Raw genomic sequence first — 26,604 nt, 5'->3', positions numbered from 1 at the left:
TTAAAGGTTTCTTCAAAGAAGATTTATTGCACCATGATTAGAGCTTAAGATTAGTAGCCAGGTATCTTAACTAAAACTCGGTATAACACGCTTCAACCATTCAGGAAAACCACAATTTGTCGACTGTTTGCCGAACAAACTGCAAACACCGACACACACCCATAGTGAAACGCGAGTGCAAGCACTTTTAATTATTATCACGAAATGTCTTTGTGTCATCACTTAAAAGGTATGTGATCCGATAGAATTTGTTGGCTTACAGAGCATCCGGATTACCACAGAAACTCACACGACGCTTTTCACAGCTGAATGCCACGTACGAAACTAGCTTGAGGGAGTCACCATGACTTTTCGCTAGACCACCAGTTCGGGGTATCGGGAAAACTCTTCGCTGCGCAGGTATTGCTCGAGGATCCGCAGGAAACGCGCCGATAGCGCTGCCTCACGGGCGCCTCTGCGTTCTGCCCAGGTTGTTAGGCGCCGCTGCCGCTCCTCATCGTACTTGCGCTCCAACCATCTGCGACCAAAAAAGCACACCGCCTTTTGTCATGCGACCTCGCTCACGTAGTCATTTATTCCTGACCGAAGGACAAACAACCTGGCATACCGCGTTGGTCAATCAGCAAATCGGTTGGATTCATTGTCAACCTTAATCACCCTCAGGCAGAGTTCAGTCGGGAACCCCTGACTGCCACACTCACTAACTACACCAGATGGAAGAACATACTTAAATGTTCCGTCACTGAACGGGTCATCTCTCACTTAGTTTGTTTCTCAGTCACTGAGTACAAGCATAGGCGTACATACACAACTGTTATTGTAAACGTTTTACTCCAATTTAACACAAGTATTACCAAGATACCGTGTTAAGATGGGGAAAAACTATGAGAATTAAGAACCCACACGGCGTTCGGAAAATTTTCTCACATCACACACAACTATGCAGGGCAGGTGCATTCATGTTGAATGCATACAGCTCTACTGCATGATTGATACATTCTAAACATTGTTGTTGTTCTTCTTATTGTGCACCATTTAGACCAGAGGTAAAGTTAGGGCTAGTGTTTTCAAATTCATCTACTATTAACTTAACCGATGCAAGGAACGTTACAAAACTACTGCTCGAGTCCTGCATCTGCGATTTATGTCGAATCCTGTGTGGCTTTAGTTATTAGAGAATAAAATGCCAAAACATCATATAATGCGCTCGCAGCAGCAGTATAGCTACCCCGGAGCATTCCTTTCTCCGTAGGAAATTCTCTCGGTGACACGCTCCACGCAGCGGCACAAAACGAACAGCGCAGTTTCAAAAGCCGGCGCAATGGGTGTGGCCACTCACGCGAGGTACACTTGCTGCGCCTCCTGTCGCGAGCGGCGGGGTTTCTCCGTGGCCGCCACGTCGAGCTGACGTAGCCTGCGTCGCAGCTCTTCCTCGCGCTGTTGCCGCTGCTTGCGGCGTAGCCAAGCCTCATAAGCGCCCGAGGGGCGCCTTCCGTCCGATTCCGTGGCACGCGAAGATTCGCTCCTCAAAGAATCCTCCTGTCAAGCGCAGCAGAGAGAAACTCCACTCAGGCACGAACCATTCAAAGAGTTTGAGAAAATCTATTCGACGAAGCGCTGGACCCCTTACTACATCAATGCAGTGCTAACTGCACTGCTGCATTGATGTTGTAAGTGTGGTGCATTGATGTTTTAGTGTGATGTTGAAACATGATTCTAAAAACATCGGTGCAGTAATACCGCAATCGATTATGCAGTTAGCATTGCATCTTTCCAACGTGCACAGAACCTGCAACTTGTTCGCCAGTGCATTCAATGTTCATAAAGATAGCATTGCATGTTGCACGGGCTGTTAACATTGTATTATACAAAACATTCGCGAAGCTCTCAGTCAGCGATTAATACTGCAAAGTACAATTAAAGTGCAGTATTTTTTTTTTCGAACGTGTTATGTATAAATGAGCTTCTGACAGTTCCAAACTTTTGACAGTTCAAAATGATCTTTCGAGTGTTCCAATTCAAGCGCGCCGCGTTCTGTAGTACCACATTTGATAAAAATGCTGGAACGGGTGTCAATTAAATATGAAGAAGTCAGTGTCAGAAAATGACGCTGAAGATATGCTCTAAATCCTTTTGAAACAATGTGATGAATGTTACTGGCCACTGAAACTTGCTCATGTATAGATATGACTGGAATGTAGTTGAACAGAAAGGTCCTTTCATTATATTATTACCATTGTATCAATCTGCCCTGCTAAAGAACTGCAGTTATTGTGGCTGTAAACAATGCTAGAGATGAAAGTGAGTACTGTAAAAACTCTCTGTCAGGCATTTTGTTGGCACACATTGCAGCGTGCGCGAATCCCGAAGGATTACGGCCACTAGCGTGGGTCCGGTCTTAGCGAGCCGCAGGGCACGCGTTAACCGTCGTCATGGCGAGAACACAGTACTGATCAAGGTCGCAACGCTTTATTATCTGTGACAATACCAAAACGCAGTACAGATCCCGTTGCAAAAGAAGCAGTGGAAAAGCAAATGGGCTTATCCACGCCACGGGCGAGAATTACTACACAGGGTGCCACGAGCACGTCTCCGTAGGCAAAAGTGATTCACGGGGACACCGGTATAAAAGGGCCCGGTAACTCAAGCGATGGCAAAAACGCACTCGCGTTGGTGTCGGAGAGATACAGGTTGGCGTAGTCTGACCGCGCACTAGGACACCGCACCAGTCTTCGGCCTAGCGTTCGCAAGGGGCAACAAAAGGGGAGCGTTCACCGCGGGTGCAAGGCGCCGTTGGCAAAGTCTGACGAGCCCCAAACAATAAGGGTCGATGGACGAAAAAAAATACATGCGCACCCTAAGTCATCCCGGAGAGATCTGACTCACTCTCCAGGCGCGCGCGCGCGAAACGTCCCGAGAAACTCCGCGCACGGCACCACAGTCGACATTCGCTACCGGGTGAGAGGGTTTAAACGTCATTCCCCGCTCCCCAACGCGGCAGACCGCGGAGGAGGGAAGTCATGTCAGGACATGAGAATGGCAGAAATAGGGAGCAAAGCCCGCGCAAAGGCGGCGGGCTAGCCTCGATTCCAACAACATTCAAATTATCAAGTGTTGAAAAGGTTCGTTCCCACTCAAACAAATGTGACACTCGAGATCAACACCCTATACATCGAATATGGCATTCACTTGGTATTCAATATGCAGCATCCTCTAACAATGTCGTAATGTCAAGAAGCGATACTCCCTATGATATATGCTTTGACCGTTTTCGACTACCTTTATTCAAGACAACCTATGGGAAGCAAGCCCTTATATCAAATATATCATCTAGTCCACAACCATAGCTCTGTCCGTGAACATTTAGAACAAAGTAATGCTAAAAACAGCGTGCATAAAAAAGTTCAGATGTCCTTCTTTCTTGTATCGTGCCCTAATTATACTATTATAAATATTTCTCTGTGTTTCTTGTACGTTCGTATATTTTCGTAAAAGCAGCTTGTTTTTTTTCAGATGTTTATTTCTGTATAGTACTTCAGACTAAAAATTTTTATGGTTTCATTTTTTATGTCTTTTTACCTTGCCTATTGCCTATTGATTGTAAAGTGTTATGTTAAAGTGTTTTTTGAAATTCGTTATACTGGCAGCGGCTTTCACGCTGGTGCTCATCGCGACGTTGCCCAGAAGAGACACCTGAGGAGGTGCAGAACACGCAGTGAAGGATCGGTTTTTTTCTACTGAAGCATCTTAATCGCTGTTAATGGGCAATGAGAAACAGAACTCTGGGATTGGACACTGACACCCGCAGTCCGCTTTTAGTTAATGCACACGCTGTGAATTTCTATTGCTCAACAACGCACAGGATAAATCTCTCACCAGCACTACCGTGCAGGCCTATATATATGCAGCGTGGCCAGTGAACGTGCAGCGCGACCAATATTGTTTTTTTTTTTTTTCGATCAAGAAACCTGTTAGCAGGTGCTGCCTGCGTCGGCATTGCGTGGTGAGATAGTGGGTGTCGCGTGCGTTGAAGAGCAGAGAGAGGGAAAGGGGATATGCAGTGGAGCATGGACGCTGCCGGATCAAGCTCGCTCATTACATGCTTCGCATCTAGAATTTGCGTGACTATAAATAAGTGAACCTTTGGAGCATGAAATAAAGTGGACAAACGGCATAGGAGAAAGACTCGGGGCTTTGCGCTTAGTAAGGTAGGACAGGTTTCGGCAGCGTGAAGTCTTGTCAATGTCAATCTTCCTATTCCCGTTTGCCAATGCTGTTTTCTGTTATGAAGCCAAACCAATAAGCTCAAGTTCATGCTCTTTGGGGCTGACTCTGCCTTCCGCCCCTCCACTCTCTCTTAGGTGAATGTGGCGGCAGTCGCCAGTCCCCTATCCCCCTGTTGCGCATGCCTATGCTGTAATTACATGTCGTAGACTACTTACATCTCTGCTGACTGAGTTGTCAGTGCGCGTCAAGCTTCCCTCTCGACGCTTTTTAGCCAGCCATGCCCGAAAAGCTTGCTCCGCCTCCAGAGCGCGCTGTCGTCGCTCACTCTCCTCTCGTGCTTCACGTTGCAGTTGTAGCTCCCTCTCGCGGAGCTTCTTGCGCGCCAGCTCCTCCTTGAGCTCTCGTGGCAACACGTATGTTGACTTTGTGCTGCGCACGACGGTGGTGGGTGCGTCGTTCCTATCAGTCTTTGCCCGGTCTGCACACGACGCGTGAGCGCCGCTCGCAAGCAGTGGCTGTCGCTGACCCTGTGCACAATAGAGAAGTAGCGCTTTGTAATGGAAGCTTTGCAGGAACAAAGGATGAGCATCAGGCCAGTTGACTCTGCAAAATCGAGGTTTCCTAGCATATAGAGCTAAGATTGACTTGTTCTTGTTCTTTATGCTTCACATGTTGATTATTCTAAAGCAGCGTTAAAGAACGCTTTCAAATAACATTATCTCACATCGGGATCATGCTCCATCAGATATGATCGATTTCACTGGTAGCTTTAGGCATAATTCTGTAATGGTTCAAGCATAAGTGACAAAGACATAAGTTTTATCACAATATTACCTATACATGAAGATCTAGCACCCGTATAAAAATGTTTCTTTACGGGCACAACCTGTTTATTGATAAAGTGTCAATAAACTCAGTTGTTAGTCAGCGTTGTGTATGTCTGTTTTTTTTTCATGTTCCTTGTCCCCTCTCCGCACGCTGTTTTTCAGGCTCAACGTGGTATCCATTCTAGTGGGCCACTTGAAAACTCACTGTCTCATGATGCGACGGATTGCATCGAAAAGGCAGGCAGCGCCAGGGGAGGATATAAACCTCGTTTTTTGCATTATAGGAGGTCGTTTAGGGCTCTTTAAGGTGTGATCCTTTTGATTCAGTAAATCGGTGAAAAGGTCGCAAAAGGGATTGCAAAGGAGAATGTGAAATACGGAACTATACACCGGGCTCCCGCAGGTGAATTAATTTTCTGTCCGGGATCTCTTGTCCCGAAATATTTCGTGGCTGGCAGTTCATATTTACCTGCCTCACGGTGCTGCAGCGCGTGGGAGGTTGCTGATGCTTCCCGGACTCGGTAGACGATGCCGTCGGCTTTCCCGATGGCACGCTCCGAGCATTCGGTACTGATAACTGCAATGACGTCTGCTGCATGGCCCTGTTCGAAGAGCTTTTCGTACGCTGGTCCGCTCCGTTAAAAACAGAGCCGGAGCTGCCACGCCTCCCTCGGGTAGGCGTCGAAGCACTGCGAATGGTCCGCACACTGGTACGACCAGCAGTTCCCACGGTTTTCGGTCGCGACGAGCCACCGTATACCGCTGTCGGCGTGGCTGGGTTGGTAGAAGGACGATCCACAAGGACGTGAATTTTCGGGGCTGGTGGTTCTTTCTCTAGCGGTTCAGAAATGACAACCTGCAGCTGCTGTGTAATGTTGGAAAATGGAAAGCAAGAGAGAATTGTTCAGACGGTTATAGGGTTGCTACTTGTAGCATCACAAGCAGTATCCTATCTAAACAAAATATTTAGAGGCTACAGATATAAGCCAGCTTGCGGCACACAAACAAGGCCTTCCTCAATACTGTCCCTCGGTAGCCAGCCAACTTCCCTGGGAAAGTATATGAGCAACCCCTGGGTTAGTCCTAGCAAAGCACGCTGTATCCAGTGAGGCCCTTGGAGAAGGAGCCCGCTTCCTTAAAGGTTTCTATCTATTTATCTATCTATCTATCTATCCGTGACGACCCCCCCCCCTCACGACCAGTCACTTCTGCACAGTTAGCTACCTCTCCATCACTGGTGAAGAACTACCATATATCTCACCTTTCCACCGTCTTGAAGAGTGGAGGCGTCGACACTAGTCGCTGGCGGCTCTGAAGTCGTATCGGGTGATAGCGTTCTGTTCGCAGACCCACTGGCTGTGATAACAGCTTCTTCAACAATCTCGTCATCACCTTCTGCACTTAGATCAATGTTGGCCCGCTCTTCTTGTACAATACTGACAGTTGCCTCTTCTAAGCTGCTGTCCCTGGAGTTGCATCGTTTCTGTGCGAGCCGTTGTTCCCGAGAGTCACTCGACGTGGACACCGTGCTAGCGGCATCCGGCGAGCACCTGTCATCTTCGACGTCCACGGCACCGCTCACTTCCTGCATGGAAGCGTCCTGGTTGTCGACACCCTTTTCTTGCAAGGACAGCTCCGATATGTCCTCACTGACTGAAGCGTTGTCATCCGACTCGAAACTGTCCTGTAATAGCAATCCATTTTTGATAGTTACTATGCGCAAACGCATGGTCTTACGTGGTACTGGCTAGAGGCATTTTTAGTGAAACATTTCATGCGCATAATAAGACAAGGCCTCTTTGTCGAACCTCCAATGCCGTGACTCCATTGATGTGGTTTATTTGCCTGGCTATAAATCAGAATACCCATGATATACGTATATTGCATGTGTGTATATTAAAATGGATGGCATATGGAGCACAAGTTTTGGGTCGTGCATATTATTCATGTCATAATAGCGATAGTCCAAGTGGCATGACCGAAGGCCTTCTAGCCGACTCATTCACTCAGTTTGTCATAAAATACACATTATTTCATAACGCAGAGAAATTAACGGGACATCATATAAAAAACTACGTGGTTATGTAGTGGACGTTTATTTGATAGTGGTAACAGAACATCGAGGACACATCACATCTCTCACATGTCATGGCATGCACAGTATTTACTCGCGAAATGTCATCACTGGCTAATGTCGACTTACTGTCCGCTATTGGTAACCAACTGTTGGGTGCTCTGCGTTACCATATAATTTCTTCGGTGGCTCTTTTGCCAAATTTCTCTTGTGGTAATTCAGCGGCTATTTTTATTTCCTTCATAAAAGGTGGCTATAAGAGGTGCTCTTTCATTTTTTTTCTGATATCGTCCCCATTTTGCTTATGCAGTTCGTACTTATGCATTGTGGTCCCGTGGCATACTCTAGCTAATATAAGTTGTGACGATGGTGGAGAACGCAGATTGATGCGAAATAGTGAGACGGGAGAATACAGGGGACTCATTATCCACTGCTAAAAAGGGCGATGACAATTTTTTGTTGGGTAGGCTTGGGTGCGAATGGGATAGTCATATACAACTTCGCTCTAAAATGCCCTGTGGCTTTAACACTATAATGCAGGCTCATTTATTTATTTATTTATTTATTTATTTATTTATTTATTTATTTATTTATTTATTTATTTATTTATTTATTTATTTATTGGGTGAGTGAATGAATTAGTGAGCCAGTGAGTGAGTGACTGAGTGCAAAAAGAAGCCATATCAAATTAAACTTACAACGTCATCACCGGAGTCGTTTTCTAGTGCCATTCGCTGCTGGATGTCGTCACCGTCGTCTTCGTCGTCTGAATCATCTCCTTCGGGAGCCGTCATCACCACTGCCGAAGAAAGTTCGTCTTCGCTCGTCAGACTGCTCCTTCGTTCGACCGCGGCTGCCGTCACGAGCCTACGAATGGCACCGGAACGCGCCAGCGAGTCCTCAGCCCTCTGGGTGTCTTCATCTTCTTCTCCATCATCCGCGCTGTTGGCGTCGTCGTCGCGCCCGTAGGCGTGGGCCTCGTCTTCTCCCGGGCCGTTCTCCTCCTCCCCGTCGGGGGTGAAGAAGAACACCGCCCGGATGGGATCCCGGAACTGAACCCGCCGCTGGCGGCTCGACTCCAGGGGCGTGACATCCGCCCGCAGCCTGTCGTTGGCCTCGCGGACTTTGCGCGCAATCTCGTACGCATCGGCCAGACCTGCGAGTCAGCGCCACGAGTCAGTGTGCACCAGCTCGAGTACACTCACAACCACAGTACAATCACCTGTTTGTAAAGTCATATTTGTCTGCAACCACACTCATGAGCGGAATCGCTCTCACTTAAACCTGATCGACATGTCACTCTCTTCATGATTAAGTCCGGCGGAGTCATAGTAGGTTGATTTTGAGTAATATTTACTTACGTGTATATAGCTGAATTTTTCTCATTATGAAATTTCTGATTTTATTATGATAGCAATTGTATAGACACTGTCAACGGGTTTTCGCAGTCATTGTTATTTTCCGTGTAAATCCCAAATCAATAACCTATTCCTCCGCACATCGCAAGTTCTACTTGCGGGTAATTCTGCGCGGGCGGGGTAGATGAACGCGGCTGAAGCAGACATCAAATGAGTCGGCCTACCTTCGTCGCTCGGGCAGTTTATGTGACGAAATCTCCCTTTGTTCGAGGCCTGCATTCGATTATTGCTCTAGCAGAAAGAGAACTTCATGCCTATCTGGAAGGAGCCTGAAGCAGGGTAATGGGGTCGCCCGAGCAGCAACTGGGAAATTTAATTCGTGAAGTTTTGTCACGATCACGTGCGCGCGCTTGCTATCTCGGCACGCATTCGAGAACGAATGCACTCTGCCATGCGAAATCTCCTTCCCTCTCTAAAGCGGTCCTATTTTCTTACACAAGTGTTATGTAGAGTTACGTGAAACTGAATCTACAAAAATCAGCTCGCGAGCGTCACTGAATTCAGGAACAGCGCAACCTAGAAGTAGTTACTTCGTAACTATGGAAGCGAAAAAACAAGGACAGAAAAGAGCGCTGACTTTCAACAAAGATTTAATATCGGAGCAGTGTACATATATAGGCGAAAAATGAGAAAATTGGGCATGCGTAGAAGGGTGCAGGAACAACCACTGTGATACAATGTCATTCATACAATGTCGATTCAATGTCAATGTACTGTTGAAAGTCAGCGCTCTTTTCTGTCTTGTTTTTTAAGTGTGAATACACTTTATAAGCGACCCCAAACCATCCACCGCCGTCGGCGGCGTCCGCAGTCTTCTCTCTATCTTTAAAAGAAAGAGGACTTGGCGGGCCGCAGCGCGACGCTCTACCGAATAAGCCACGGACGCGACGCTGATATCCCCCTTCGCTCGCTCCTCCGCTCTCCTCGCTCGCTGCAGCTGCGCGCGCACCCCTCTCTCTCGCGCGCCCGCCTTCTCTCTCAGTCTCCCGTCGAGAGCGGGTCGTGCGATGGATGTCCCGGAGGCAACGCTACCATCAACAACGAATGCAGTACAACCGAATGCCAGCACTGCACCCGTCGTTGGAGGTGACGGTACCGCGGTGGTTTCGCCGACGTTGGAAGACAAGGCGGCGCTGCGAAGGGCTCGTGAGACCGAACGTAAGCGGGCGAAGCGTGCAGCGGATGCCGAACTGCGTGCTCGCGAGGCCGAGTGCAAGTGGGCGAAGCGTGCAGCAGATGCCGAACTGCGTGCTCGCGAGGCCGAGATGAGGCGTCAGCATCGAGCCGCGAACGCGGCCCAAGAAGCGGAACGACAACGCAAGCGTCAGGCGGAGAAGGGCGATGAAGGCCGGCGTCAAGACGCCGCTTGCAATCGTCAACGGCGAGTGGATGTTCCCGAAGCCGTTCCAGCCAGAGAACGTGCCGCGCGGGAGAGGGTGCGAGCCCTGGACTTTGCTCGTCCGGGCGCGTCGTGAAGTGTAAATAATAATACTTCGTATATAATGTATCTGTGTACAAATGCTTCATGACAAACAACACTTAAATTCATTAATTACACTTTAATCATCATCATCAGTAATAAACCTCCCAAGCATTTCCCCGAGGGTGAACATGGTTAAGTGCGAATGCACGGGGTGATGCTATGAGGGGGAGTAAAGTTAAAATCTGTTGGCATTCGCCAGTGAGTTAACGTAAACTCCCCCGTGTGATCAAATTGCGATTCCCGGGAACCATTACACCATAAAGGCACCATAGTGTGATTAATAAATATAATAGTGCGAATTCGTAAATACCCCTCATAGCATCACCCCGTGCATTTGCACTTAACTATGTTCACCCTCGGGGAAATGCTTGGGAATTTTTTCGCTTCCGTAGTTACGAAGTAACTACTTCTAGGTTGCGCTGTTCCTGAATTCAGTTATGTCGTACCAACTTGCCCAAGCTTCCACGCTTCGCGAGCGTCACTTCGTGTAACCACACGATTTGTGGCCATCGCATCTATTGCTTTACGCTTGCGGTGAAACTATGATTTTTTTTAAGGATCACGATTACTCTGTACACAGTGTGAGAAATATCTGTGATATACCTTCTATCAATGCGTACTCACATGTAACAAGCGTAAGCGAAAAAAAAACACCTAGACATTCGGCCTTAATTGACCACGTATTGCCTCATATTGAGTGAAAATATTTTGATTGATATGTGGGGTTTAACGTCCCAAAACCACTATATGATTATGAGAGACGCCGTAGTGGAGGGCTCCGGAAATTTAGACCACCTGGGGTTCTTTAACGTGCACCCAAATTTGAGCACACGGGTCTACAACATTTCCGCCTCCATCGGAAATGCAGCCGCCGCAGCCGGGATAGTGAAAATATTTTCTTCTTTATTGAAACTTTCCCGAGGGATCACCGACAAGTTACATTCGCTATTACAATTTCGTGTATATGTTTTGATACTCAATATTTCCAAAATACTATAATGCCGAGGTAATGCACCTTTTACACACATGGCAAGCGACTTAGTACGCGTGCGTACAGGGTATCGAGCAAGAGAAATCAATGGATAGTATATTCTACATGGACTATATTAGGAACAATGGTACACCGCTCTACGTTTTTATTGTTTTTAATTTACAAAATACTGCCAACTCTTCACTAGGGTTATTACAGGAGTGAATACAAGCATTACACAATTCAAGCTAATGCCATGACAAGATATCCAAAAATAAACACACACTGTATAGTAGCGACACCTTTACGTCAAATGTTGCGATCACGGGATTTGCCGATGTATCCGACATACAAACGTACACATAACAATGCATTGTCTACAAAACCAAGATTCTAAAATGAAACCTTAGAGTTTGAATGCTTTCACCCCTACTCTAGTAGTTTAGCCAGAACTTGGAGACACCAACACGAGATTTTCAATACTTTCTAGAATTTTTTTATGTGTTGGCTTTGCTACAGTGATTTAATCCAGCGCAGTCCAGTCTTATGACGCGATGAAAAAATGAAAGATAGAAGGTGTTGTTACAAATGTTAAAAAAGAGATAAAACGATTTAGAGCATATCGCACTGTTTTCCGCGTGAGTTTAGATAGCCGATCCATGTCGGTTCCCATGACAGTGGAGTCCCACTTGTGTTTAAAACAAAACGTTGAAGACCTATATTGCCTATCACAGAATAGGCTATGTAATAATAATAATAATATTAATAATAATAATAATAATTTCATTTATTCAAAAAAAGCAGTAAATATGGCTAGGCCTGCCAAAGCTAAATGAAGGCTCGAGTGGCCGAGCTTGGCAGGCAGAGTTAAACCGAACACGTTACATGAATTTTAGTTGTACGCACGATAAAGATTATAGAACGCAACAACATGCACGTTATGTCAGCTGGATGAAGTCTACGTGTTGATTACGGTTCTGGTACGTGACATGCGATCAAATGCGCTATTTATACGTCGTGGCTTATCCAATCTACCTTTACTGATAGGCGGGTAGGGTGTTGGTTTGTGCTGGTAACAAATTTATTCAAGTTCTGCAAAAGTGACAACGCCCTGAAAATCAGAAGCAGGGAGTATATAAACAGTAATCATTCCCATTAAACAGTAGTTAGAAAAATTGAAAGCGAATAAAAGCAAAGAAAAAAACAGCGATGTTTCACAAGCAAAAGTGCCACACTTGCAAATGAGTGCATATAACTTGCAAATGGGCGCCAGTTGCTCATGCACGTGTTGACAAATCAGCCGTATCAGTTCCTTTGTTTGGCATTGTCTTTTTTACGCGAAAAATGGTTGGGGGGAGGGCAGTGTATTGAAATAAGTTGGAACATAATGGGCTCGTGTCCTAGTTTTATACCTTGTTGAACATTTTGGTCTCCAAAAACGGACTTTTGCAATTATTGAACGGGAAAACACATACAGAACCAGAAATTCAATAGACGAGAAATGTTTTATGACAACCGTTTGTATTATTATATCCTTGAAATTAGGCATTAACAGCATTTTGAAAATGTCTCTGTCAGAGTTCAGGTTGAGGTCATTATATATATGTTATAACTTTTCGTAGAGAGAACGGCACATAGTATCTTATATAGCAAACATCACGCAGAACGAAGTCACACAGCACGAAGGCATCACACAGCACGAAGGCAACATAAGCGAGATGGCTATTCTAACAATGGTCTCTATGATTGTATAAGCTGAGGTAATTCACAAAAGACGAATATTTCAATGGTTTACAAGAGAAGGATTGACAATCATGCAAAATAGAAGTATAGTCAATGGTTACTTTCTTTATCGATTATGAAAGCAGATAAGATTAGTTTTGGACACATTTATCTTAATAAGTTTGTCTCGAAACCAATCCATGGCTTTAGTGAGCTAACTGCAGAAGAGTAATGGCCTCATGTAAGTTGTTGGCAGACGTCAACATCACCGTGTCATCGGCATATTGATATGGAGAAACCACCATTGTATTAGAAAGGGCATTTACAAAAATATTGAACAACAATTGATTCATAATTGATCCCAGCGGAACGCCAGTATTGACGGCTTGGAAAGCACTACAAGATTGTCCAGCGAATACTAGTTGACCTCTGTCTTCTGAAATGTTAGCCAGCAAACACCATAAAGCACCTCTAAACCCTGAATGAAAAAGTTTATTCAATAACAAGGTGTGACGCACACTATTGAACGCCTTGCTGCAATCAAGAAGGAGCGCAGCACATGCAACCTTGTTACTATTGAAAACTGAATTCAATTGGTCAGAACAGTGTCTGAGTACTTTTCTCTCACTGAAAACCATGCTGACAAGGCGATAAATTGTTGGGGCTAACGAAAAAACTAGTCATCGTTGACAACAAACGTTTTTCTAGTATTTGTGCTATAAAAGGAGGAATTAATATTGAACGATATTTTTCAGTTTTGTCACGAGCGCCGCTTTTGTGTAAAAGTGTAACTAGTACTGCTGTTTGGAGTTCTTGAGAATTTCCCCACTCTAAATAATGCGATTTATAGTGCTATCTGAACTTCATTGGCGTGTTCAAATGTACAGATCTAGTCAGTTTTAGAAATACCATCGATACGAGCACATCCGTTACACTTTAAACGAAAAATGATAGATTGTATTTATATGAATCTACCCCTATCTCTTTGTAATGCGTATGAATGATTCAGATCTTGAAGTTTACATGCATGAGAACTAGTTAAAGCTGCGCGCAGCTGCCCCGAGACTACTCGCAGTGCACGTCAATACTACCGCAATTCAAAGGAGCGCTGCACTATTCCCGCTCCGTCCCCTATACCGAAAGCTTTCCGCATTTAACGCGGTATTGCTATGCCTCCAAGATGGGAGGCACCTCGCCCGTTTCTCCACTGCCTCCGTGATCCGCCCACCTCTGACTAGCAACAATGCCATGCAATGATGCCATCACGTGATGTTGTGGTGACATCACTAATTTCGTGGTCTGAGACACCATGTGGGCGTCACATCATAACGGGATAACGTCGTGGTTTTTGACATCAGTCGGGTTGACGCTGACGACGACGTGCACCTACGCGGCACGCCGATGAATTATCACGTTTGTTTACCCATAGCGATTTCTCCTTACAGGGGCGCTAAACAGAATAACCCATTGTTGCTCATATTAGTAAAATATTCTTTCACAAGTTCAAAATCTTCCAAAGTCTTCCAAAGTTCAAAGTCTTCCACCTGGCCTGGTTCCTATAGTCAGGTCACTTGTCAATGTCTGATTAGTGCATGTAATCAGTATGTGTTTACTATTTCTATGTGTTTGCGTATATCCCATATGGGTGGGAGCTCTTCTATATATGCACTTCATTCTAACGCTGTAAGTTCTGTAACTCTTACGAATATTGATACCTGTTGTACATATTTTTTAACATCTTCACCAAGTCTTGTAAATTCTGTACATATATCATCATGTACATTGTCGATATTGTGATTAGTGTATGTATGTAGTGTATGCAGTTATTAGTACCATGAACTACGGACATCCTATGGACTTGGACACTTTTGTTTAAATGTGTAATGTATGTTGTACTTTGTCTTTTGTTTGTTATTGTGCCTGTCGTACAGACGCTCGTTCCTTAGGTTTGTTGCGTCTTATGATAGAATTAACTTTTTCTAAACCCAAAAAAAGGTCTCCTCAATCAGCCACTCAGAGAAATGTTTGCCTGATCCCGATAACTCTCATCGAATCTGAGGTCCGCGGGACGGCTTTATGCTCTCCCATTGTAGAGTACCAAGTATTCTGAATCGTTAACCACTTCTTTCTACCCCCCCCCCCCCCATGTTACTCCCTGTACATTTAGAGTAAAGGGTGGGGCCTACGGGATAGCTTTTTGCTCTCCCATAGTAGAGTACCAGGTACTTTAAAACGCTAACTACTTTTTTCTAAACACACACAAGAGGCTGTGTGCTGTGGATGATCTCCCATAGTAGAGCACCTAGTGCTATAAATCGGTAACTAGTTTTTCTAAACACACAATTGGTTTTGTTTATGTGAACCATCGAATGTACATGTTCTTTCAGCGTCAACTCACATCCATGATCGTGTTAATGACGTCTGTTTTGCCATCATCGTTATTCTATGTCTTGGAAGAAAATGTTCTGTTGAATGTTATTGACATTTGTGACAATAATTTTTTTATACAGGCCTCTTGTTTAGTTTGCAATATTCTTATGTGCATCTGTCTTTTTCTGACATATTTTTGAATGTGAAACATTTTTTAGCGAACTTCGGCGACGTTGAGCGTTTCTATCTATCTAGCCGCCTACGACTTTTAGCTCTCCTGGCCGTTTCACTAATGGTATCAGTACCAAACTTGGTATGGCATAACCTGACTATATGAAAAACATACTTGACTAGCCATAACACGAAATTCATGACATGTATGTCATGAATGTCATGATTTACATTTCATGGTCCTGTAGCTCTTGGGGCAGTTTCGTTCACATGTCGTGTTTCAAAACTGGTATGGTATGACATGATTGCATGGCGAACACAAACAGCAGACCCTAACATGAAAATCATAGCATGCGTGTCATGTAACAACATTACTACATGCCACGCTCACGATGCGCTCGGGGCCGCTTCGTTAGCGTCACATATATCAGAGTTGGTATTATGGGACGTGAATAGATGATGAAGGTATGATACTAATGCAAACATGATAAACATGAGACGCGTCTCATGTAACATTGACTACATGCTATGCTCATGATGCGCTCGCGGCTGCTTTGCTAGCTTCACATGTACCAAACTCGGTATTACGACACGAAAACGGACGATATAGGTAAATGACACATCCAAACGTGATAATCACGACATGCATATCTTGAACATGACTACACGCTACACTTATGATGCGCTCGTAGCCGTTTGGATAGCTTCACATATGCCAAATTTCGTATTACGTGACGTCAATGGATGACCAAGGTATGGGACTGGTGCAAACATGATAATCATGAGATTCGTGTCATGTGAGAACAAGACACGCATCTCCGAAGAGCACCTGCCACAGTCGAAGTACCAATACATTTCGACAGGACGTGGTGCGCGTGCTCACCGGCGTTCATTTCGTTGCGTCACGCCGGTGTTTCCACGCCAGGCGCTGGTCCCGCCATAAACTCGGAGGCGCTCGTAACGCTGCGTTGCTTCGACGCATGCGCGTTTCAGCGCGTCCGGTGTCCCTCCGTCACGAAAAGAGGGAGACGCAGTGTTGCCTGGTTAACGCATCCGCACGTAATGCAGCATGTCGCATTTCGCGCCGGTTGCCGTCGGGCCGCGCCGACGGACGCTGGTCGCGCTGGTCGCGCTGGTCGCACTGGTCGCGCCTGGCGTCAGACTATAGAGTACTCGCGTTCCGCTAACGTAGCGTCGTTGTGCCCAGCGTGCGCACGCGTCAACTCTACATTGGAGTATATTTGGCCTTTCATGAAGCGCTCGTGGCTATTTTGCTAGCTCCACATATACCAAATTTGGTGTTACGTTTCGTCAATGAATGACGAAATATATGACTGGTGCAAACATGATAATCCTGACACTCGTGTCATGTAAGAACATGACAGCATACCACGCTCATATCGTGCTCGCGGGCGTTTGTCTAGCTCCACATATACTAAATTTGGTATCACGTGACGCGAAGGGATGACGAAGGTAAAAGCCACATCGAAACATGAGAATCATGACACGAAAGTCATGTACGGCATCATTTACCTTCACTTCGTAACGTTGTGTTGATTTTAAAGTGACATATCAACCTTTCTTATTCACCCCGCCGCGGTGGTCTAGTGGCTAAGGTACTCGGCTGCTGACCCGCAGGTCGCGAGTTCGATTCCCGGCTGCGGCGGCTGCATTTCCGATGGAGGCGGAAATGTTGTAGGCCCATGTACTCAGATTTGGGTGCACGTTAAAGAACCCCAGGTGGTCAAAATTTCCGGAGCCCTCCACTACGGCGTCTCTCATAATCAAATGGTGGTTTTTGGACGTTAAACCCCACAAATCAATCAATCAACCTTTCTTATTCGTGCTTCGCGTATCATCGATTCGCATTGTACGTGGAATCTGCCAATTTTTAGTGGCTGTGTTTGTGCGAACCAACGAACGTACATGTTTTTCCACGTCATTCATATCCATGTTCTTGTAATTGAAGTGTGTTTTGCCATCATCGTTATTGTATGTCTAAGAATAAAATGTTCTGGTGAAATGTTATTAACGCCTGTGACTACAAATCTTTCTAAACACAAATCGCTGTTTGCTCTCACGCTAAGGAAATCGTAATCAGGACGGCTCACTGCACTCCCATAGCTGAGTACGAAGTACTCGAGGTCGTTAAATTTTTTTAACACATATGGGATTTGTGATCGCGTAATGCTCTTTCATAGTAGAGTACCAAGTACTCTAAATTGCTAAACACTTTTAGATGCGGAAGCATCTTATACTCGCGCCTTGTAGTGCGCCGTCCGCGCCATCCGCGCCGTCCGCACCGCTTCTCGAACATTCGACAGCCGACGCGCGCGCATGCGCCGTCGCGCCGTCGCCCACCATCTGTGCCGCGCGCGCTTCTCCTTCGAGAACATTCGACAGCTGACAGCGCATGCGCCGTCGCGCCGTCGCCATCTGTGCCGCGCGCGCGCTTCTCCTTCGAGAACATTCAACAGCTGACAGTGCATGCGCCATCGCGCTGTATATATACTCAAGGTCGGCGCTCGCTCGCTCAGTTGCCGCTCGTCGGTTGGTTTGTACGGCACGTCGACGTCCAAGGTCGCGGTGAAATGAATTCCAACGAATCCACAAACACAATTATCGACGTCCCTTCGACCAGCGCCGTCCTTTCGCATACGTGTGTACGTGTTCACTCATTTAACACCCCCTCCTACAACCACGTTAACCAATTTAGCCATCGACCCAAGTAAGTCGCAATTTAACACTCCATTTCACAACCACGTTAACCAATTTAGCCATCGACCCAAGTAAGTCGCACTTTAACACCCCGTTAACCAATTATATGCTCCGCATCCTCCTCAGTGTTCCCCCGAGGGAAGCTGCGGGCAATTTTTTTTCTGAACACAGATGTTGATTTTATTCGTCCTTGTTAAATGGCACTGGGACAGCTAAAGAAAAAAATTGTAGCATATCCACGGAGTGAATGATGGAGAGTGGGACGAAGCATTCGTCCGTCCATTCGTTCTTTCTTCCGTCCGTTCATGCGTCCATCCGCCCATCCGTGCGTGCGTCTGTTCGTGCGTCCGTCCCTGCGTTCGTCCATGCATCTGCCCCTGCGTCCGTTCATGAGTCCACACATGCATCTGTCTGTGTGTCCGTTCGTCCATCTATTCAACACTCCAAGTACCACCATCTCGCATCTTTGATTGATATGTGGGGTTTAACGTCCCAAAACCACTATATAATTATGAGAGACGCCGTAGTGGAGGGCTCCGGAAATTTAGACCACCTGGGGTTCTTTAACGTGCACCCAAATCCACCATCTCGCATCTTTTCATCATATGTTCCCCATATAAAGCACCGCCATCCAGCGGACATTCCAAGGATTAAACGAGAGGTGATACACGCACACTTTCTTACGGCTTGCGCTTCGGATCTACTTCCCACTTTTAACCACCTCGAGTTCATGGTATATACTAATTCACTGTATTCATGGCACTGCCGCCCAACTCTCGCTAAATCTTTCTAAAACCAAAGAGGTTACGCCCAGCGAGTATAACGTAACAACCCGTTCTTGTCAGATAGTGCTCAATGTACATGCCAATAGCTGCTAATGGGAAATGAGAGACAGGAGAATTCGGCTTTTACTTTGTTACGGCTTGTGCTTCGTATCTACTTCCCACCTTTAACCACCTCGAGTTCATGTTATATACTAGTTCATTGCATTCATGGCACTGTGGCTCAACGCTCGCTAAACCTTTGTAAAACTAAGGTGGTTACACCCAGCGGGTATAACGTAGCAACCCTTTCCCTTCAGATTGTGCTCAATGTGCATGCAATGGCTGCTAATGGGGATCGCAGCGTGCACGTTAACTAAAAGCCGAATGCTCCTGTCTCTCATTATCCTATAGCAGCCATTGGCATGTACATCGAGCACTATCTTTTATTGTTCAACAACCAACAAAAAAAATGTCTCACCGCGGCACCACCTTAGAGGTTAAAATGTTATACTTGTTACACCCTACAACGGCTACAAGGGACGAATGGGTACAAGGGACGAATTGCACGGCACGCCACCTAAAGGCTGTGGGCATTACGAATAGCCTCTCGTGTGCATGTGGGAGGCTACCCGATGCACCGGTCTCGGAGCCATCTTTGCAGCTGCTGTGTCAATTGTTAAGTCATCATGGAGAGGGGTGGTGAGCTTTGGGCTGACTGGTGCCTATACGAGTCACTACAAGTGCCTCAGTATGTCGACGGCGCCTACCGCTGCCCACACAAATGAAATAGCCTTATACCAATTTCTTACTGAACGGGAATTGCAAGTAGCTATAACTTTGGGGAGAGCTTCCGTGTCGTAGGAACTTGGACCAGCTTGACATCCTACACTCGTCTGGCTTAACATTTCACACTTATTTCTGATCTGTGTGTATATTTTAGGAAGGAACGATGTATAGATAAGAAGGGTGAATGCAGGGAGGTTAACCAGAAATACTTCTGGTTAAATGTTACCTTACACTAGTGGATATAGTAAGAAGTGAATAGTAAGATGAAAAAAGAGAGGAAGAAACGGCAGAAGAAGAAGTGAGCTCAGTGCATTGTGCGCAACAGCACCGCAAGTCACAGGCGTTCGCACAAGCCCGTCGTTCTCGAAAATCGCATGAGCGATTTCAATGCCGTGTGGGCTGCCAAGATGATTCGGCGAAATTCAGTTTGCATCAAACGGCTGCGCCCGTAACGCGTCGAAACATTAGGAGACCGTTAAGCTTCGCATTTGAGAGTTAAAGCAATAGCGATACTCTGTTTTCAGTGAGTACTTAAAACATGATTGTGTGAAACGTTTTCGGATACGCTGTGCACCCGATTTTTATGCGTGCAGTAGAGTATGTGCCTTTTGTAGTGGGAGACTGGCTTTAAACTATGAATTCATCACGATAATTTCATAATCTGACGCCTGATGGCGTTGTACGCTTGTAACACGCCTTGTTAGGGTAATATTTTATGTTGTAATGTGAAGCATGTATATGAGACGTGTGTGTTTGTAAGTCATGAAGGTTGCTTTCACTGCATTTCCCATCAGAGGAAGTCATTTTATCAGTATTCACAGGCAGTGAGGTGGAACACCCACTTGCCACGCAAGCAACGCGGTTTCGATCTCCCCCTCTAACACAGAGTTTTTATACTATTTTATTTGCATTTTTTTATTTTTTGGCCATGCGCGGATGACCGAGTTTTCGGCCACGCTAAGATGATAATTTTTCGCTCCCAACTAGTGACGCGCACACCGACACCAACGCCGGAATTTCCGCAAAATCAGCTCTTTAAATTTATCACGTTAATATACAATTTACGCCTACATATGAGGGTTATCATTCATATTGAACTTGCGTAAGGCGAGCTGGTGGATAAGTTGGTTATTCGATATGGTATATACGTACAGCAGCGTGAATCGAAAGAATTATTTATTTGTTTATTTATTTACAGGTTACTGCTAGCCTGTTTTTTTTTTTGCCAGGCTTTGAGCAGGTGTGGGCGATACAAAAGAAGAAAACAGGATAACATACAAGCATAACAATACACTTCTAAGGGTACACTTTGAACCGGAAAAAAAATCATGCCGAATTCAACAGGGCACGAAGAAAGGATGAGACATCAGAACATTGCACAACATTAGCAGGTAACAGATTCCACTCATGGCACGTACGGGGAAAAAAGGAGTTTTTGAAGACGTTTGTTTTACACGAAAATTCAGCGACTTTCATTGGGCGATTGGATCGTGTTGGGCGGCAAATGCTCGGCTGGATGTATGCTTCCTTGTTAATTTGAAGTCTATCGTTATACATCAAATAAAAAAAATTTTAGCCGATCATGATAACGTCTTACCGCAAGGCTTTCCAAACCGGCCCTGTGGAGAAGACTCGTAGGAGACGTTTTCCAGCTGTATGAACTGTAAACAAATCGCGCGGCTTTTCTTTGTATGCTCTCAAGCTTATTGGTATTAACTAGAGTGTACGGGTCCCAGATAATTGAAGCATATTCTAATAGTGGTCTGATGTAAGTTTTGTAAGCTAGCAGTTTGGTATCCTGAGAAGCTTTCGGTAACATTCTCCTTAAGTATCCCAGTTTTCGCATTGCCTTTTTCTGAATGTACGTGACGTGCTCGTTCCATTTCAGATCGGATGTGATTAAAACTCCTAAATATTTGAAGCATGATACTTCAGCTAGACTATGATTGTTTATTTGGTACGTGTGCTTCAACGGGGCTTTTTTGCGTGTAATGGTCATTGAAACAGTTTTTTTGTAATTAAGAGTCATCTGCCACCTAGTACACCATGTTTGTATTTTTTAAGTGACGCGTTTAAGACGGCCTGATCGTTATGGTTGCAGATTTCATTGTAAAGAACGCAGTCATCTGCGAAAAGTTTAATTTTTACCGGTATGTCATGTACAATATCGTTAATAAAAACGAGAAAGAAAAGTGGCCCGAGAACAGAGCCCTGTGGGACGCCCGAAAGTACTGGCGAGGCCGCAGAACATGCGCCGTTAACGGCTACGCTCTGTTGCCTGAAGGAAAGGTATGACTTAATCCATGCCACTAAAGTTTCATTTTTCAAAATGGCCGTCAATTTACTCAGCAATTTTGAGTGCGACACACGGTCAAACGCCTTCTCAAAATCTAAGAATATGACATCCACTTGTCCCCGTTTGTCCAGTGTTGCAGCGAAGTCGTGAACCGTTTCCAGAAGCTGAGTTACAGTGGACCGTCCCCGGCGGAAGCCATGCTGTCGGGCGTCCAAAATGCAATTGCTCTCAAGAAATTGTGAAATGTGCTTAAATATGATATGTTCGAGCGTTTTGACACATGTTGAGAGAATAGAAATCGGTCTGTATGACGATAAGTGAGAACGGTTTTCGTTACCTTTCGGTATTGGAGTGATTTTAGCATACACCCAATCCTCGGGAAGTTCAGAGCACTCGAGAGATTTGTTAAATAGTAAACACAAGTACTTAGCGCACCACTCAGCATATCTCACAAGAAAAGCGTTGGGTATGCCATCAACACCTGGGGACTTTTTAACATTTAGATGGAGCAGAAGGGAAAAGACACCTTCTTCATTGACACACACGTCACTGATAGGAGGCACTTCAATGAAAGAAGGAAATTGCGGAATGTTTCCATCGTCTTCAGTAAACACTGAACAGAAATACCGGTTCAAAGCATCTGCAACATCTAGGCTGTCGTAAACAGGCTCATCGTCTACGTAAAGGCTGATAACAGTGTTCTTTTTCGGTGCGAGATAACGCCAGAACTTGTCTGGAGACGAAATCATGAATTCTTTTAACGAAACTTGCTGATAATGCTCTTTTGCTGTCTTAATTTTGTTTTTCAGTTGCATTCGCAAGTCGTGCATTCTATCAGAGGCAGCTGTTGATGGGCGTTGCTTACATTGCTTTCTTTGCTTTTTTAGTTTTCGTCCCATGCGTACGATTTCTTTATTCATCCACGGATTATCCTGCCTCAGTACTTTCCTCCGGAAGGGTACAAATTTATTCATCGTGTCAAACACTACGCTTTTAAAGAAACACCAGATGTGGTCAATCGAATATTCTTTTGATCCGCACATAGAAACAAATTCAGGAAACGAGCTGTCAAGCACATCAAGTATGTCTACATCACTAGCACGTGTGAAATCGGGTATTAGACGTTGTTCTTTTGTAGCTTGAAGCGGAGCGTTTAATTGCATAGTGAGGCAGGTGATTTTATGGTCCGATATACCCTGGAAAACCTCAACTTGGGGATTTCGTCGCATAATGCCGTTATTTACAAGGAACAGGTCTAAAACGGACTCAGCTTCATTTTGCACTCGGGTGGGTGTAGTAACCAGTTGTGTTAAACCATGAAGCACTACGCAGTCAACAAACGGCTCCGAACCAGCACTAAGGGCTTCAGGTACGTCGTTTTGCCAGTCTACGGAAGGGAAATTAAAGTCACCCGCCAGGAGTAAATTAGAGGAATGTTTTCCATAGGAGCACAAGAACTCGTTAAATATTTCGACAAACGTGTCGCAGCTAGGAGGGCGATAAAAGGCGCCAATAATGATGTGAAGTTCTTCAAATATTGCTTTAACGACGACACATTCTAGTCCATCGATATCGGGTAATCTGACTACATGATTAGAATGAAGCCAACCATAGAATAATCACAAGTACTTATTTTGTTTATTTTGTTGTTCAATTGTTTCACGTGTTCTCGGGACTTTGCGCTCGGCTTTCGGAAGCAAGAGCGGTTAGAGAACTTTTCTTAAGGGACGGGGGTAAGGGGAAGGAGGGCTATTTGGGTTAGTTGGTTAAAGCGCATATGAAAGAGGTTTGTGATGGAATCCAAGGCGCAACAGCAAGAAACGGAAGGCAAAAAAAGATGACACGCACAAACACTTACCACCATTGTTCATGACAAATATATACATATATTGTAAAACATTTTGTCAAGGCAACGTCATTAACGTGACACATTGCAGTGGAGCAACCGATAAAGCGAACGTGCAAACATAATCATTACCAGACTAACCCTGATCGAAGAGCGCAAATTCTTTTTTTATGCAAAGCCACCTAAGGTTGACTAACGCATTCATTGTCAAGTTTCTTAATACGCCTCAGTGATTTCCCGTAATAGTTCGTCTTTTTGGTGTTACAACACACTCTCGACTGGAAATTCAGGTTGGCAGCTGAAAATTTTGATGGGGTAGAGATGTTCAACCAATAGAAAGGAGGAGAGTCATATCTAATGGAATTACCTGTAACAAGTAATATTAGTAATAATATCTGGCTTGCCTCACCGCGTTGGTCTAGTGGCTAAGTTACTCGACTGCTGACCCGCAGGCCGCGGGTTCAAATCCCGGCTGCGGCGGCTGCATTTCCGATGGAGGCGGAAAATTTTGCAGGCCCGTGTGCACAGATTTGGGTGCACGTTAAAGAACCCGAGGTGGTCGAAATTTCCGGAGCCCTCCACTACGGCGTCTCTCATAATCATATGGTGGTTTTGGGACGTTAAACCCCACATATCAATCAAATAAATAATATCTGGCATTTTAAGTCCCAAAAACAACCGACATGATTATGAGGGACGCTTTAGTGGCGTCCTACACAACGGCGACACTTCTAATGATGATCATCTAGTGTTCGTCAACCTGCGCTGACATCGCACAGCACCTGAGACTCAACCATTTCGTTGAAGGTGGGCGAAATGCGACCACCGTGGCTGGAATCGAACCCGCAACCTTCGGGTCAGCGGCAAGGCACCGCAGCCACTGATCCACTATGGCGGACAAAGCACCTATAACAAGAGCTCTTCTTGTATATATACATTCACAAATTAAAAGGAGAGGGGTCAGGACATCCCCAAAGCCCTCTCGATATGTCATCGCGTAGACGTGCTCTTGTGAAGCCACACCAATAGGCATCATGCGAACGATTACTGCTTGCACGCACCACTGTCATCGTAGTAGCCGTCGTCATCGTCTGAGCTGACGTCATCTCCGACGATGTTGGGCACTGCAGGTTGCAGCCGCCAGGGGTCCGAAAGCATGGCATCCACGGCGCGGTGCCGGCGCGGCACCCCGGCCGACAAGCATCACTGCGCACAGCGATCGAAGGTGAGCGTTATTGGTTCACCAGTCAAGCAGCATCGACCAACTTAACTGGGTGGACTGGTATGGCTCGACCCGAGCAAAAGTGGCCTTTTTTTCTCGAACCCAACTATATAGCTTCGAATCGTCGTCAAATGACATAACTTCAATAAGAAAAACAGTTTTCAAATTAGGTCTACACTGAGAAGGTGACGATAGTGAAAACAGCCCAAGCATTCCACATTTTATGTGAAACAAATATTCAAGTGCTTTAACGTAAGAACCTTACGATTACTTTAAACTGACAGAAATACGATAAGTATTTAAACTGAGCAGCAGCTATAGCCTTTCAAATATTTTGTAACTACACGCTGAAATTTATAGCAATACTAAAAGTGTTCGAGGTGGTACTTTGTGAACAGCATATTAGTAAAACTAATAGACAATTATTAAGTAAATGTTACGAGGTAACATCAGTCTAAGCTTCATAGCGGCTGACTGCCGACCTTCTTCGGTGACACTGCATTATTAAGCGAGACAACTTCATTATGCGATCAACAGGGCGTCGATAGCGCCGTATACGTACATGGGCTGCATGCATCTGGGCATTTCGATTATGAAAACACAAAAAGTTACCTCTTGCCGTTACCACATCCAATTCGTCGGAGCATTTTCTATCACGGCTGGTTATTCGAAACCTATTCGGTATCTCGCAGATGCGCTGTGCATTCTTATCTTGAGTGCCAGCCTCGTTCATGTTGCCTTTCATTTTGGCAAGATATTAGGTAACTGCATGCTCGTACCGACATCGCTAAACATAGAGTTTCCCCAAAATTAACTAGAGGGGACTCTGGCGCTGCAATCGTTCAGCGACCATGGCAACGATGGGTAGTGCACGTATTAGCCCAGTCTTCGTACTTGGGGGTGGCGAATCGTACTTGCGGTTTCGTTTATTTCTGGTTACAGTTTCGTTTTTAAGGAAAGAACAAACCCTTTTGAACTTCGTGACGCGATTCGAAATGGTAAGGCTTGAAGAATAAGGTCGTGAAGCGCAACCGCTCAACATTTCTTCATTTTTGTTTTGTGCGAAAACAGCTCCAAGCCACACGAACACACACGGAGCCAGAAGCGAGTTGGAAGTACGAAGATTAGACAAATACGTGTACTACCCATCATTCCCATGCTCGCTGAAGTGCCGTGCGTTGCAGCTCCCATAGACACTAGCGCCAGAGTTCCCTTCTAGTGTATATTAGGAAACTCTATGCCGCTTAAGACCTTTTAGTGCGACGTGATAGATTGCAATTCAATGATCTTGACGTGTTCAAACATTTTGACGTGTTAAAGGTAGCCTAGAATCGTTTTTTTGACAAAACTCTACCTTCTACCTTATACATTCGGTAAACATCAAGGACAGAATAGCGCAGAAAAATAGTTTTTGCATTAATGAACGCGTTTTTAGCGCTACTTGCTGCAAAACTATGTTACATTACACTCTGCACCAGTTACCTGAATTTGTTGGATGGTTAGTTAGTTCGTTAGTTCATTAGTTAGTGCCGCTTTTTCCATAACACGTGGGGTCCGTCAGGGACGTCCATTGTCACCTGTGCTATTTGTCATCAGCCTTGAGCCATACTTGCGTGCTCTGGACGCGGATTCACGTGTCTGGGGTCTTGCGCTTCCTGGTAGCGGTGTCGTGAAAGTCACAGCTTTCGCTGATGATATAACATTGTACCT

The 26,604-nt window shown here is 45.3% G+C and overlaps 1 protein-coding gene across 1 annotated transcript; it reads right to left on the bottom strand.

The window, feature by feature from the left end:
• LOC142784585 (uncharacterized) lies at positions 1 to 24,853 on the bottom strand. Its single transcript, XM_075883005.1, has 7 exons — positions 24,734 to 24,853; positions 7,827 to 8,284; positions 6,316 to 6,738; positions 5,524 to 5,919; positions 4,443 to 4,754; positions 1,340 to 1,539; positions 1 to 517 (listed from the first exon to the last, which is right to left on the bottom strand). The coding sequence occupies exons 1-7, from the start codon at positions 24,828 to 24,830 to the stop codon at positions 355 to 357; spliced, it is 2,049 nt and encodes a 682-aa protein (XP_075739120.1). The 5' UTR covers positions 24,831 to 24,853; the 3' UTR covers positions 1 to 354.
• Between the last annotated feature and the right edge of the window lie 1,751 nt (positions 24,854 to 26,604).

This window comes from Rhipicephalus microplus, unplaced genomic scaffold (genome assembly GCF_043290135.1).
Source record: "Rhipicephalus microplus isolate Deutch F79 unplaced genomic scaffold, USDA_Rmic scaffold_15, whole genome shotgun sequence".
Taxonomy (NCBI): domain Eukaryota; kingdom Metazoa; phylum Arthropoda; class Arachnida; order Ixodida; family Ixodidae; genus Rhipicephalus; species Rhipicephalus microplus.
The sequence above is the reverse complement of the archived record's forward strand: the minus strand, read 5'-3'. Positions and strand labels throughout refer to the sequence as shown.